This window comes from Mastigoproctus giganteus, chromosome 3 (assembly GCF_048544385.1).
Source record: "Mastigoproctus giganteus isolate SK-2022 chromosome 3, ASM4854438v1, whole genome shotgun sequence".
Classification (NCBI taxonomy): Eukaryota; Metazoa; Arthropoda; class Arachnida; order Uropygi; family Thelyphonidae; genus Mastigoproctus; species Mastigoproctus giganteus.
In genome coordinates this window covers 50,294,073-50,310,901 of record NC_143577.1, presented here as the reverse complement: position 1 = coordinate 50,310,901, position 16,829 = coordinate 50,294,073, and the positions used below count along the sequence as shown (strand labels likewise).

The 16,829-nt window shown below is 36.4% G+C and overlaps 1 protein-coding gene across 1 annotated transcript in view; it reads left to right on the top strand.

Moving 5' to 3' along the window:
- Window positions 1-16,829, top strand: part of LOC150087946 (nuclear hormone receptor FTZ-F1-like) — a 171,829-nt gene that overhangs the window by 22,450 nt on the left and 132,550 nt on the right. Inside the window, exon 2 of the mRNA XM_090369285.1 lies at window positions 405-1,177. Coding sequence (XP_090225411.1) covers window positions 405-1,177 — 773 coding nt within the window. The remainder of the gene's footprint in view (window positions 1-404; window positions 1,178-16,829) is intronic.

The following is a 16,829-nucleotide window of genomic DNA, read 5'->3' as shown; positions in this document are numbered from 1 at the left end:
CCCGGTGTGAAATTTGCATAAATTTTAATAAAATTCAAAGAAATTTTCATAAAATAAAGTGTATCTGGGTGTGTGCTTTACTTTATGAAAAAGTGATGCAGAATTATAGGATGTTGTTCTCAGCCGCTGAAACATACCAATACCACTATAATATCATCTATTCCTAGCTTATTAGAACTGAGAACTTTATGAAAATTTTTTTTCGGTGGAAACGAAGCTCGTTAAAATTTTTAAATAGCCCAATTAAAATTGACTCTCATAAAATTTCGTTTAATGATTGCCTAAAGAAGATATCACAATGATTTTATATTGGCTAATAATCAGCTTTGAAGTGAATTTTGTTGTATCTTTTACATACTTATTTACTCAAATCAATAACTGATATCTGTTTATTTGTGTTATAGCGGTGCGAGCGGACAGGATGAGGGGAGGGAGGAACAAGTTCGGTCCCATGTATAAACGAGACCGAGCGCGGAAGCTGCAGATGATGCGCCAGAAACAGCTGGTGCGTTCTCAGTGTCAGGGGGGCGCGGGTAGTGAGGTGGTACCCTGCGTCCCAACGTCCTTTCCACCTCCTGCAGCCTCCGTGGGTGTTTCTCCCCAACCCTTGTACTCTACCGCCACCACCATCAAGCAAGAGTTGATTCAGATTCCTCAACTGAGTTCATCCACCAGCTCTCCAGATTCCTCGCCTTCTCCGATGACTACCGCAGCTCAGACAATAGCTCCGATTGGAGGAATTTTCACCACCCCTTCGACTCATCTACACTCGCCAGTACCACTAATTGGAGATCCATTAAAGTCGTGGATAACTACCCACGCTCCAACCACACCGACATCAACTTCACCGTCACCAAATCACCATAATGCTCCTTCCTTGCCACCGAAAACGTACCAATACGACACCTCCACAGCAGCCCTTCCTGTCCCTCTACCGACTCCCCTTCCACTTCCACTTCTGTCAGGGAATGGCAAAGTCCCGCCATTGATCCGGGAATTCCAGATGTCCATGCCAGACGATAAGGACTGGCAGAGCCAGCTGTTTGGATTGCTGCAGAATCAAACGTATAACCAATGTGAAGTGGACTTGTTCGAGCTCATGTGCAAGGTAATCGACCAGGCTCTCTTCACTCAAGTAGACTGGGCAAGGAACAGCATTTTCTTTAAAGATTTAAAGGTATGTGGCACTTTATTAGTTCCAAAAGTTGAACTTTTCTTTTAATACCTGCTTTATTGAGTACAATTGATTGCAGTTGCGGTTTTGCAGTGATCATAAAATCATTTATTGGTTATTAGGAAGGAAATTAATCTCTTTAGGCTTTGGAAAAATCAAAAATATTGTAAACCTCTGTGAAAACGTATTGTACAACAAGTTGCTGAACATAGGAAACCTATTTCATTTACTGTTAACCATTTTTTATGAATATTTTAAAATTTTTATTGTAGTGAATCACATCAATTTGCACTTACTGCCTTTGCGATGATGGGGTTCAGTGGAGCCTCGAAAGATCGAGGCTTCACTGAACTCTATCATCAAGACTGAATTCTGGAGAGAGAGAGTGCTTGAAGTAGACTGTGTAGTAGTAGTGACTCTAGTCTAGCAGTCTACCTCAAGAATATTTTAGTTTTTAGAAAAAGATACTTTGATTTATAAACTTATTTATAAATTATCAAGTTTATCATCGTAGTAGTGCATTAACACTTTCGCTGCTGGCTTTACTTACAACAGTTTCGATCCGGGATTGAGCCAATCTCGATTGGAAAGAACAGAAACATTTTTGGGCTTTCTTTTCGTTGCTTGGCAAAAAAGTATCCGGTTTTTCTTCTGTCAAATTGGACGAAAAAGTTCTTAAAGTAGGGTGCTTCCCCACTCCAAGTGAATTAATTATTAATATTCAGTGCTGTTTGAAGAGAGAAAGGAATATTTTATTTCTGTAATAGATAATGTCATGAAGTTGACACCTACTTTTAAACTTAGCTGAATTACCAATGCTTGCACTCTATTCTTTATTTAAATCTCCTTCATATTTTGTAATAATGCATACTGGCTATTGGATATGACTCACCAAATACAGGACACGACTCAGGAGTTACCAGTTTTGCTAAAGAAATTGTCTAAGACGACGAATTATTTCTCTGCAGTTGGCAAACACTTGTTTGTTGAAACGATTCTTTCTGTTTTAGTGAGTCATAGTGTGTACATACTTAAAGGGTAGAGCCAGAAATTCTAGAATGGAATCGAAATATGTGTCAATTCCCCCGCCTTCCCCATATAATAGCTTATTACGGTGATTATTTGCACTATTAAACTGTAAGAAACCTAGAGAAGTAGGTAGCGAAACCTAGAGGGTTATAAAAACAATAAATTATTTTTAATCGGTTGTTTTAAATATCAAAATCCCGATAAAAGTAATTTAATTCTTCTTGCAGGAACAGGAACATGCGCATATGTGGCAAAACTTGTCCTTTTGACAAGTTTTGCTGAAGGTGGTGAGGTTCTGGACAAGGTGATAATCGCGAACGACAGCGTCGTCATTTCAGCCCTGACCTTGCACTCTGCGATTTTTTATTTCTAAAGCTTTTTAGAAGGAGTTGCGAAGAGCACTCTTCCAGTCGTCAGAGGAAGTACAAAACATCGGAGGTGATTCTGTTGGAGTAATTGCATTTCATCAAATGGGGATTATTTTGAAATGGATCATCAAAATATAGATGATCAATAAAGGTATGTGATGAGAAAAAAAAATGATAATTCTTTATTGAACAGCCCTCGTATTTTGTCAGAGCAAGAGACAAAAATATATACGCCACTGCTGAATACTCCACATTTCATCTTATCAAAAGCAGGTCGCAGTTTCAAAAGATAGATAAACCCAATTGCATGATTGCTATAAATAACAGAATGGCTTGGTGGGATACTTTCATTTAGATGGGGAAAAAAATATAAAATACCAGAACAAAATTCGAAAAAAATTGATTCTAATGACTTTTAAGGCTCATAATTCCAGCCATTATTAGTGTTTTTATTACGAATGATGTGGATAATCGTCGGAAACACGATGGCAGCTTGTATAACCAGTTTACGCACCAAATGATTTGAGAGTCAGCATTACATATATGGTACTGGGCGGTATAACACACGTAGGCAATAAAAACACGTGCGTTTGTCACTTACAGATTACTTGTGTGATAGATAAGGTCAGGCAAGTGGCGTTAAGTCAACTTATGATGGATGGTATGAAGATAGCAATTATCGAGTGACCACAGACTCGTTCTATCATTTAGAACTATACTGATAGAAATCGCAGCATTCAAGTGTTTTGTGCTTTTGTTCAGAGGGTGGTTTGCGTGAATATCAATCGTCATCTGTTTGTAAGTAGTACAGGATGGGCAATTGCAGTTGTTGTTGAGGTGGCAGGGCAGTAGAACGCGTGAGATATTTAAATATGAAATTGTTCTCGAAATCTAGATTCTGTTGACTATTATAAACCAATTAGGTTACTATACAATATCTTGTTAATCAAATTGTGTGTGATAAAGGTCAGAAAGATTCAGAGTAGAAGCTCTGATTCGTTGTTTATCTGGATATGACTCTATAAATTTATTAACTGTCTGGCATTGAGGGAGATCCAAGATTAATTTCACCTACCGTTATTTGGCATTCATACTATAGGAAAGCTTAATTTGCATATTTTTTCACTCCGCTTGCACATAGATACGCAACTGAAAATGCGGATGAGGATACCCTAGTATTAGGAGCACAACCTTACTATAGCATGCTTTGCTTGTGATGCACTCCAATGGAAACTATTCGGGATTATTAGCATTTCAAGCACCAGCATAGCGGTCCGAAGATGATATGTGGTACCAGAAAAATGACTGCACGGTTCAAGGAAACAGAAAGTGTGAGAGCGAAGCCTGGAAGAGGAGATAAATCCATCACCTAAGAGCAGGTTTGAGGATCTTGCTACTACAGTCATGGAACGATCTGTGGACAGTCTTGCCTTGACTGTTCACGAATCAATTAGACAGTGGTGTAACTGGATCACCACCAGAAAACAGAACCGGTGCAGTAAAGTGTTCATTGTCTAACGGCCCCAGGGGTTTCCCCCATCTCCGTGTTGTGTACTCTGTTTGTGAAACACAACATTGTGAAGGCCAGAGATTTTAAAAAGTGTAAGGTGGTGCACGTGCAGTAACAAGCAAGACCGCTGGATATCCAGTATGCGGCAATTTGTATGGTTTGTGTAAGGTATTGTGGTTCTATCCATAAAAATTCCACCGCGAGCAATAATTTCAAGTAGGTGATGCTGGAACGCGATTGACATTTGATTTCATCTTCTTGGCACGAATGAAGTAGTCACCGGGTGGTCATGGAGCATTCTTTAGGGAGACGAGGCCCGTTTCCACTTGAAGAGGAGCTAAAACTGCAGGTTTTGAGCTGCAGAGCCACCAATCACAAAAATATAAAATTTTTTTTTCCCCTCCTCTTCTCTTATAAAGGCGATTACTAGCATTTCAGAGAAGGTGGTTAAACAGACTTTTTGCATATACCCTTCAGTATCATGAGAAATCTTGCACACAAGCATGGGGTGCACGCCATGGAAGCTTGACAAATACGCTACCTTGACATAATTATTAATGGCTAGATTTGATGCGTCAAACCTATCTGGCATCTCAGAGAACAGGACCGTCACTCTCCCAACCAATTTAAAAAGCCTGCACTGGATGTTTCCATCAAACACAATAGATATTCTAAACCGTTTCAAATTATATTGCGACAATTTCTACTCTAAGGCCGGCTGTATTTTACAACTAGCAACACAACAATACCAACTGCTTTGCTTCTGATAATCTCCAACGCATCCCATCTGATATATATCGTGTCAACTTCACGAAAAACATTCCTTTTAAACTAGTTACTGTTTATACTGCAACTAACACTCTCTCAATGGTTAGTTCTAGTGTCAGTAGCCCATACCTGTTTAGAAGCTTGAAGACGGGGATTCAACAGGACCTTGAAAAGTAACCATCCTGTATTGAGTAGATTGGTGTATTAACACTTCGGTAAACATTTTAAAACAAATTCTCCCTTAGCATAGCATTTCATTTAAGTTCTACTGAAATTTCCTAGGCATGTAAAAATGGGTAAGTTTTTAAAATTGAAGGAAATTAGATTGCATGGGAAGGATGCCTCTGTAACAAGATTAGCGAGGAGCACAAAAGGTTCTCTTACCAAAAAAAAAAAAAAAACACTTCAGTTCTGCAAATTGCAGCGTCTAGAAATTAAATACTGTATTAGCGAGATCTGATTGAATTTTTTTAGATTTTAAATGGATTGAGTAAACTAAATGCTGATGGGAAATTGAAAAAGGAAGGATAGATATGCGAAAATTTGCTTCCAGCCTGAGAGTAATTGATTGTTAGATCGAACTTCCATCTGTTATTGTGGAAGCCCGTTTGAATAAATTTAAAGAAGTCTTAGACAAATTAGAGATATTTCTCAAACATTAATGATCTAAGGATATTTAATTATCTTTTAGCTTCGTAAATTTTTCGCGGATCCCACGCTTTACAAAAATATTTAGGTTATGTGATGTAAAAATTTATAAATTTGAAGTGTTTTTATACCTAAGAAATTTTGGAAATTTGTCACTGACCTCCTAGAGCAGGACTCGGTGGATTGTTTTGCAAGACTTTCCGTATTTGACTGAACTCTGCAGTCTGCTTATTTATTTTAGGTGTACATCCCGCCCCCTTAGATCTTAGAATTGCTGTCGACAGATTTTGTAACTTGGCACTGAGGTGAAACTGTTACCAGGGCCGTGAAAAAGGTAAATAAACAATGCACCCAGGCCTCGACTCTAAAAGGATGGGGGAGAGTACAAAGCATGTTATAAAGTGGTCCCAAAACCAACCATTTACTGGAGACCCTGGGTGAATGGTTGTATTGTTCACCCAATTCTATAACTCGATGCCATCTTACCGAAACAAACTTATTTTGAAAATTTTTATTCTGACTTAACGATTTATAGCTTTAAATTCTAGTTATACTACATGTCAATTATTAAAACATTTTAAAAAATATGATAGACTGTTCCTTCAGTACTATTACTATTAAAAAGAGTTTTGCCAAAGAATTATTGAGGGATGCGTAAAAAAAAAAAAAAGAACAAAAAGTGATTCAAAATTTCATGATGAAGGCAAATCATATAGATAACTTTAATTTTCCTTTTGGGCTAATTAAATTTTAAATTGCATACAGAAAGCTAATCTTTAACATACGATATATAGCTTAACTAATAATAACATAATAGGAAATTTTTCAAACCAACCACATGACGAGACGGTTTGTCTCCTTCTCCATCATTCATCAATACAATCATCATAAAAGTTCAGATCTTTCTAGCGTACCCTGTGGGAATCTTGCCAAGAAACGTCTTAAAGCAGTAAATCTACCAACCTTAGGAATGAAGCACTGTTCCTGTGCAGCGTAAACACCGAAAGAAAGTCAGAAGAGGTCAATGTTTAACTAGCGAACTCGATACAACTTGTTCTATTGATATCCTGTGTAAACTGATGAATGTGCTCTGTTGAAAATTCCTTGTTCTTTCGTTCGCTGCCGTGTGTTGGACAATGACCTCGTTGATTAAATACAGACGGTGGAAAGTTTGTTTACAGATGGAGAAAAAAGAGGATTATTGTATAGCAGATACGGAGCGAAGTCTGCACTGTAGTATTTCGTTAAATGCGATAATCCGTATTGAACAAAAATTATGATAACTGATAAGCACTTTAATATTTTCTAATTGCAATTAGCGATGGCCTAATGCATAGTGCTATAGTAAATTCATCTCACAAAACATTCCTGTTTTGTTCATACAGGAAACTTTAAAAAATCATTTTTCGATCTAGAAATATTAATTAAGAAAGCAGTCCCTGCAAAAAAGAGTGATTAATTTTCTCTTTTAGTGCTATCGCTTATTCAGTTAAACTTCATAACTTAGCGCGAACCTCTCTTGCAAATTACAGCCATGTGGCTGGTCATACAGCGCTTGAGTGAGCTGGTGACCAGTTTGACGTTACTTTAGGACAGCCCAGAGCGAAAAGAGAGATAAATAGACAATCCTATTGTGGGTATAGCCATCGTTATATAAACAGGGTTTATATAACAATGACACCCGCAACCATAGGTTTAATTGCACATAACCAGGTTTCTATCTCCAGTATACATTTTTATCCACTAGGACCTTATATCTTTTAATCATTAGAAATGTTTATAGACATAAATTCCGTTCAGTTGTTGAGTGTTCATTGAAATGTGCTTCTCCAAAACTGTTCAAATATATCTCTCTAAAATCAGGGAAATTTTAAAATCCAACACCTCTCGTGCCCCAAGGATATCGGATTTTAAAATGTTTACTGCATTTCTTTTTATTAACGGTTCAACTTTACATTTAATTAAGTGCTTTTTTGAAATTTATTTGTTCACTCAATTTTTACACACTTTGAGTTGTCACCACTGTTATTTTAAAAGGTTCTTCGTTTGTGGCTCTGAATTTAAATATACATTAAAAAATTTGGAAAGTTTTGAATTCCGGAAAGTATTCCGTTGGTTCTAATCTTATCTTGATGGAAGGACTTTTATAGACTTCTCTTGCACCCTAGAGCTAGGGTATGATAGGTTTTTTTTATTCATACTATTTCTTTTCTTTGAAGTTTCTCATGCTTCGAATTTTTCTTACCAACAACATAATTACTTTGTAGAAAAAGGTTTGAAGATTTGGTTGGCAATATTAAATACTCTAGCTGACGTGAAGAAAATGGCGGTGTACATCTTGAGCAAAAAAGTGTTTATTGTTCATGAACACTGTAGATGTGGGAATTCAACTGAATTTCTCAAAGAAGATACCCAGAGCACTTCGGTGTGCATGATAGATAACAAACCAAAAGGTGTTGAGGTTAGTGAATTAATTTGAGAGAACAGGCAGTGTTGTAAAGGAAACTACATGCAGGCCGACCGTCATTAAGAACGCCAGAGAAGGTTAATGAAGCCCTCTTTATCTTGCTGCAAAGTCCAAGGAACAGTTCGCATAAACTTTCACAACAGATGAGAAAGGTTTATCGAAGTGACTTGTCTACATATCCTTACAAAATTTAGCTCAGCCAACCGCTGAACTAAATCGATTGAAGATAATTTTTTCTGTATCGTAAGGAACGTTGGAGTATGTTCTTTGCAACTTTACACTCCAACTGCAACACTTATTAATAAACGTGGAGGACACACTGAACATGTAGTGACATGAATTTCCCGTGTGCTTAAATGTAGATAAAGTGTTAATTTGTTTCAAACAATATTTTTTGTTCTTCAAATGAATAATATGATATATGATGAATAAAAATTTACTCCGTACTTTAGACTTATTAACCTGATTACCTTACCTGTGATGAAATCATTTCATTATGTAATTTTATTGGATGGTACAGTTATTTGATCAGTGATGTTTGATTTTATTTGCTACTGGTCTCGCTACATTCTCTTAATATGTAAATAATTTTATTGCCATATTCCACAGTGGGAAAATTCGGTGTCCATGTTTATCATTCCGTTTGCTTGATGATCGGCTGGCAAGATTATCATTCAGTTTGCCTGATTACATCTGAAGTTAGCATGCTTATTCGGTGTGCGTGATTATTGTTTCAGAATGAGCATCAGCAACGAGAACAGTTTGGTTCCATTGTTGACTGAATTGGGAATTTTGACTATTAAAAGTTAACTAGATGCACTCTGTGTAACATACGCCATCTTTCTGATTATGGCATAAATAGAGTAATCTATATCCTTCAGCCTTCACCATTCTTGTTTAGCGATGATATAATTCTACAGCAGTCACCTGTGGGATATATGCACATGTCTCTATATGCAGGTGGTTCTCCAACATATATTGCATCAACATATGGTGCATTATATCGTCTCTTAACCATCTCGTCCAATTGTTGCATTACTTCGGCCATACACCCTTGATTTGATTGTTTTTCAAGCCGTTTTGTTGTTTCGCAAAATCGAAAATATAAAGTTGTCCATATCCTTGCTTATTTGCCTCTTTTGGATATAGCGGTGAGACCAAATGATAAATCTGGCCGGGTATTCTAAAACAGTATGGACCATTTCCAGGCGGTGATTTAATCCCTGCGCCCATTGATGCGAACGCCATTGCTAAGTTGTACTCTCGTATATGTAGTTATTTGCTTCACGTGTATCTCCTGTAAGCAGCTCTCGTAATAGAGTAGGTGTCTCGGACAGTGGGTCAAGTGAAACCTTTCCATCATGACAGCATTTAGTGTATTTATTCGATGTGTTTAACTCATGTCCCCAATATCTTGCATTGCAATACTCACAATTGTAACATATTTCCTATGTCATGCTCTTCCACATTAATTACAGCTTGCTGATTATTGGCATCCGTACTTCTGTTTGATTAGTCCTGCGGCCTCTTCTCATTTCCAATCTTGCTCCTCTTTCTTCAATGTTTTCTAACCGTCTTCGTAATCGTAGAGTCTTTTCGGTCTGTTAGATCTCTCCTCTGTTTCATTAGCATTTCTTTTACATTTTCTCAAAGTTCTTACAACTGTTCATTCATTTTACACTTCTTAGAACGGTTTATTAAAATTTAAGACAGATAAAATAAATATACATCGATAGCTTTCTGGCACATGTTGCCTTTCTTCAGTCGAAAAACGTTAGTAAAAAAATTAATACAGAATGCCCGTTATGGTGGTCATGCGAGGTGAACAGGTGCTGGCAACAATTAGCAGTTGGAAAATTTGGGAGCATACCTAAGCATTTTATATATATAGATTACAATAAAAGAATTTAAAAACATTTTATTTAACTTTTGTTAAATAAATGGCAACATACTTCTCCTTTGGAAGTACAGTTATATCAACTGTGTTACACGCGACGGTACGCTACATAACAGCAGTGCTGTGGTCGTTAAAGTTAGCAGAAGGTATACTCTATGAATTTTGCGAAAAGCAGAGAGTATACTGCGTATATCAGGCTTATTTATTGGATAATAAGAAAAACACATGGATTAGGCAGCAAACTCAAGTAAGGGACATTCTTATCAAAACTAAATAACTAAAATGGTCTTGGGCAGGACACATAGCTCGAAGACATGACAGATGGACTAAGAAAATAACAGAATGGTACCCAAGAGGAGCTAAGAGAAAACCTGGAAGACAACAACAGAGATGGACAGATGAAATTCATGAGTTTGTGGGTAGTAAATGGATGACCATTGCACAAAACAGAAGGAACCCGAGTACTGTCCAAGGGCTCAAGAAGGGACTGCATATTTTTTTTTTTAATCAAAGAATTAGTTTTTCGGTCACAAAAAAGGTTAAATCAAATATAGAAGACACACAGTTAATAGACTATATATATATATAGTTAGTTCCATCTGCGTTTGCTATAAGGAGTTCAAAATTGAACGTACATTACCGTCTAAAAGTTTGGAATGACAGCGTATGACAACAGTTTTCGTTAATTTTTTTTCAAAGTTAACTATAACAATGTAAGGTTTAATATAAAAAACAACACACTGCAAAGTATTTTAAGTTTTTTTATTAAGCATTAAAAATTTTCAGCAAAAAATATTGAAATAATTAATATTAACAACTACAGTATATTAATTTTTCATCAAAATTTCTCCACGAGATTTTATTACTACCTTACACAGACTTGGCATTCTGGAAATTAATTTTATAATAGTGTCTGCCTTGACTAACATTATTCCAAGCGATCTTCAAGGTTTCCCATACGTTTTGCGAAGATGAGAAGAGTTCATGGACTTGATGAGCTAGATGATCACATGAAACCTCATTGGGTTTAAGACATGCAATTGGGGTAGTCACGCCATAATTTGAAATACCCCCCTCCTGTTGTTTAGTTGCTAGAAAGACCCTGCACAAAGTCGAAGTCTAGATGATATTGCATTATGTTTAAGAATTTTTTTTTAGCCTTCTTTTTTTAAAACTCCTTCAATTCTGACGATTTCACCCACTCCAGAAAAACAGGTAGAAAGTCTAGTTTCGGTCTCTTAGTCTATTAGATCTCTCCTGTAATGTGAAGAATCACAACCGTGTTTGACTGTAGGCACTAAACAATGTGGCACCATTTTTGGTTCAGTTGATCGTTTCACAAACTACTCTTGGGTCCAAAATTTTCAAATTTGTAGTCATTCACAGTATAATTTTCCACTCTGCAATTGTCCAATGTTGATGGCTCTTAGTCCAAGCCAACCCTTTATTTCGATTTTCCGGTTTTAATTAGAGTTTTGGACCGTTAACCGACCATAAAGGCCTTGTTTAAGAGGAGGTTTTAAAAGTGGGATGTAGAGTTTCTCTGGTCCTATTGAACTCAGCTTGGATTTCAGGGTCGATTGCGTTTAGAAAAATGTGTTGTGAAAAATGCTTCCATTTTTTTCGCGCAGTCGTCCTGATCGTGGTTTATCCTTTAAACTTCCAGTCTCATTGAATCGTCGAGTGGTAGTTTGTACTCCTTTAAATGTAACACCTAGTTTTTTTGCCAATACTTCTCATGGAATAACTTTCTTTATACAGAGTTATAATAGCACTTCTCTTTTTTCAACAATCAGGTATTTCTTGCCATGTTTATCACGAAACACAAACGTTACACCAAACACTCTTTCTTAATGACGGATGTTCTATTTTATGAGTTACAGCTTTCTCTTCAATTTATATTATTGCAAAACACTCTAGAGTCATTTGCAATTTTCTATAATATAGAAGCAATACTCCCACTTTCTAGAATATTGTAGAATCTTCTACAACGTTCCACCACATTGAGGAGCCTTCTACACCTTTCTGAAATATTTAAAGTTTTTCTTTTAATTTTTATACATAATAGAAAATGTTTTAATAAAAATTGGTAAATAAAGTTGGTCGTATTTTAATAAAAAAAACTTTGAAAATTAAGAAAAAATGAAATGTGATTCCAAACATTTAGGTGAGAGCTTAAAGTGCTCTTTTAATCTCTTAACTTTTTCTTCATCACAAGTTTAGATTCTTCAAATTACATCCTCCTGTTTTTGTAGTTCCATCTATGCGATGAGCATGCTCTGCCCAGTTGGCATTCAAAAGACATCCGAGAATTATTTCAATTCGAAATTCACCAAGGCTGTGTACACGACCCAAATGCTACACCCAAGGTAGTCCAGTGTCCCTGGGAAGGATAAAGTAGAGTCCTACCCATTCCATGATGAATTGTTCTGATTTCGTGAAGAAAGTTATGAAACAGTGACCGCACCAGCTCTGCGTCTGAAGCAGCGCACTGCTTTATAAAAGTAATTTAGCGCCATCTTACGAGTAGTAATTACAGCAAACCTTCCCTGGAGAGAGAGAGAGAAGGTATTTTTTTGGTGTAAAATGTGGGTCAAGGCAATAGGAGCAGCCAAGCACTAAACATTTTCTCTGCACTGCCTGTAAAGTCCTAATCAGACAACAGTAAGAGTTAATTAATGGCTGAAAAGTACACACACACACACACATACATACAAACGCACACACCCCACTACACTAAAATGGAGTTGCACACAAATGAGACAACAAGCAAGGTTTTTCATGTAAGGTTAAAGGGAGTGGAATTTTCACCTGCCATATACAGTACTTGTATAAATAGGGCTATGTTGATAATAGGGTGATAGCGTAGCTTCGAGGCATTAAAAAATTTCCGAGAAATTGCGAGGTATGTTCACCTACAGATAACTACGCCTGATTCTCCCTGCATAAACTCGTTCTTTTGAGAAGAGGATTTTACTGTTTTTTTTTTTTCTTTTTGCCGTTAATTTTTCCCCGAAACCTCAGTTTAAGTCCAATGACTCATTTCCGTTATAAATAGCAAGTAAATATTCAATGAACCATTTAATTACATTTTCTTTTTATTTGTTTTGACTGCAATTTCCGAGATATGCACGAGCATAGATTATATTATGTTAATATTTATTTACTACTACTGCGAAGTGGAAAAAGAAAGATGAGAAAAATATATAGATTAATCAATTGCTTTGTTTTCGAGTTGTTTTTGAGTATTGGCAATAATAGAAGATTAAATTTTTATATATGAAAAGCCTCGATAATTTTTTACTAATTTCTGGAGCATTATCCCACTAATAAGGAAATTCTGACCCTCTCATCTATTTTTGTTTCTATTTGTCACGCACTGTTATCACTGAGCCATCATAGAAAGTAATTGCTCTAATAATACGGTTGGTTGAATCTAATGTTTATTTAATAATCGAATGATTTCCATAATTGAATGATTAGTAATCGAGATTTCAATAATAGAAAAGTCAATGATTAGTAGGTACTAATTACTGATCATTCGATTATATTATTCGAATGCCATAATCGAATTAAGCGATCGAATGATATAATTTAATTATACCATTCGAATGATGTAATTCGATTATATCACTCGTATCCACGATCAAATAATCATTCGAATGATATGAGTATAAGCGAATGAACCATTCCAATGATATCAGTATAATAATCGAATGAATTATTCCAATGATTGATTATGACCACTTATGCCCATCACCAAAAAAAAAAAAAAATGCATTTTTGGTCTTCATTTCTCTTATTTTATTATACATCATTTGTTGTCTCGTTTAAATGGATTGCCTTCGTCGAAAGCACAGTTGGTAGAGTCGCTGTCCTAAAAACACCGGGTGGAAGAGACCCGAGTTCGAGTCCTGTCGATAACGTGAAGAATTTTTATGGGCCTTTTTCACAACGTGACTGAGTTAGTCGATCTCAGGCGAGGGTAGCATGGTTTTTATCCTGGAAACTCTGGTTTTTCGTCTAGCAAAATCGACCACAGAACACACGCAATTTACAGATGGTATACATGGAGCAATATGGCCTTAGTCGCTAATGCTCCTAAAACCCTACAACAACAGATTAACTGGGCTGCTTTCGACGTAACATTTTTGATTTTCTGGCTTGGCTGCCTTCTTTATAAAACTGTAGTTGTCAATAGTATTCAATATATTCAAACAGTTTCGTCAAGAGTCCACCAACCTCTTTATTAAGAGAGATCCAAGGGTATAGTATTTTGTTCTCTTTTAAATAAATAAAATTCGCTTCTTATACCTTGTGACGACTAGAGAAGAAGTTTACACTATAGAATAAAAGTACAGCAGCTTATTTAACGCTCATGGGCTCGAACCACGGGTATTCCGAAATCAAACACGTGCACTTCGCGTTTAATCACTCGGCTACAGCTGCCGTTTAAATTGTAAAAGTTTATCTAACTTAATTATGAGTAGATGGAACGTTCAAAAATTACTGCTACTTTCTCATAACACCAGTTGAACAGTTCGTGCTTGTTACTGCGTGTGATAAGACATCAGAAGTCTCTTCTAAAACAGGCTTCGTTTGCCCCACATTTAATTATACTTGATGTGCAAACTGGCACTTGTTCCGTAAATCCCCCTGGTGGGTGGACTGCTGAGAGGCTATAAACATTTAAAAATTTTTCTACTATACTACAGTATGAGCGAAAAGATAGTTTAACTTTAAAAAGCCAATAATTTATCTGTATTTACGTGTTATAGGAACATTCCACGTGACGTGGCCAGCACTGGTTGATTTATCCTTGCTTTCGGTTCGTATTATACAGGAATCAACACTTCCGTCTTGTGATTTTAACTCTTTTGAACTGTATTCGGTCTTTATTTTATTATTTTTGCTCGCTGTAACTTTCAATAAATATACAGACATTCGGATACTGATTGCAACTGTGGAAATCCTTTTAAAAGAAGGAATGTGTGTAAAGATAGGAATCTGTATAATTAAATAAACCAGAAATTGGAATAATTAAACTAAAAAAGCATAAAACAAATTAAAAAGCTAATTACTATCTTTACATATTGAGAAGCACATCGAACATATAAGAAATCAATAAATATATATACAGTACGTGCGAACACCAAACCAGGACCTGTCGAACACCAATATACAAAACATATTCATGTTTTTACAATTATTTACACCCAAAATTCTATTGAAAACATCAAATGACCGGAGTTAACATTATGTTCATTTTATCAGAAAACCATTTTGCAACAGATCTTAAGAAAATAGTCTGGCTTTCAAACCGTGTCCTGACAGTAAAAATGTAACGTTTAATCCAGGGCACAGCCATGCAGTTTTATTTTTAGAAAACTCAGATGCAACAGGAAAGAAGGAAGCAGTTACTCTGCCCACATCAGTGTTCTGCCATTTATTTTGCCAGTTTTTATATTAATTCATTTCTAATTCTAATGTTGTCCTCTCTGGTTGAAACATGAAGATTTAGACCAAAATTATCAATTCTAGCACGTAAATTTTTTTCTTCTGAAGTATTGCAAGTAATAGTAAAATATTTCATATTGTATGGGCAACTTTCCTGTGAGAACCTGCACTGCCATAGTTGAGACAGTGAGGCAGCAACCACTAGTTGCCATCAGGAAGAATCTCTGCGCTTGAGAGAGAAATCTGGCAATTAGAGAATTATTTACACGGTGCTCCCAGGTACCAGCAGCATAACACATAATTTGAAGAAATATGCATGTATAATACAATTTTAGGGTCATTGGTTTTATACCCCAGGCGATTTTAGAGATTCTCATAATTTTCTCAGTAAGAGCTTTAATTTTATTTACTAGATATTTAGCATGAGCAGTGAATTTCAACTTATCAATTAATACGCCCAGGTATCTATATTGTTTTACAATTTTGATTGCATGACCATGAATACTAACATTAGGTGGTCGATTGATTTTTAATAAACCTTTTAAAAGCATCTGTTTTGTCTTATTAGTAGAGATTGTCAATTTGTACATTTTGCACCAAGTGTCCAGGCCCAACAAGATATCATTTACCCGATGTTCAAGCATTCGTCTAGAATCACCATAGACGAGGATAGCCAGATCATCGGGCATAAGTCACTTTAAGAACGTTTTCATGCCCACGATTAAGCCACTTATCAAGGACCATAGCCCAGCAAACTGGTCCAAGCACAGATCCTTGAGGGCAGCCCCTGGTGAACACCTGCCTCACTGAGCAAATCCCCGAGTAGGCAACCAGATTCCTATTATCAAAATAGCTAAAGGAGTCAAAATAGCTAATAGGAAACACCGGCCTCCCGGGACCTCGCCAGGACACTCTGCCACCAGATGGTGTCAAAGGCCCCTTTGAAGTCCACGAAGCGTCCGAGGACGTATTTCGAACCAGAAGAAGCCACAGAATCCAGTAAGAGCCTAATCGCGTCTACCGTTGATTTACCTTTACGAAATCCGAATTGGGAATCGGCCTGTAAATTTTTGGAAGTGTAGTAATACATAAACCTAGTAACTATTAATTTTCCAAGAAAAGACAACAGGGCTATTGGACGATAGGATGAAGGGGGAATCAGCAGGTTTACCAGGTTTCAAAATTAACTTTAAATTAGCTACTTTCCAAGGTTTAGGAAAAACACCATCACTTAAGCATTTGTTCATCAGATTTTAGATAAGATTAGGTTTCAACTTCCATATTCGTTTTAGAATCACTACTTCAAACAAGTCTAGACCTGGACATTTGTTGTCTCTGAACGCATTAATAGCTTCCCTAATTCCATTCTCATTAAATGCATCCTTCTCACTTGAGCCTATATACATAAGATGGTCTCTTCTTATATTGGTCTTCTCTGTGCTTTCTGGAACAGAAGTGTCTTGACTGATAATCTCATCTAATATTGCATTCATTGAGTCCCCCCAAGAGAG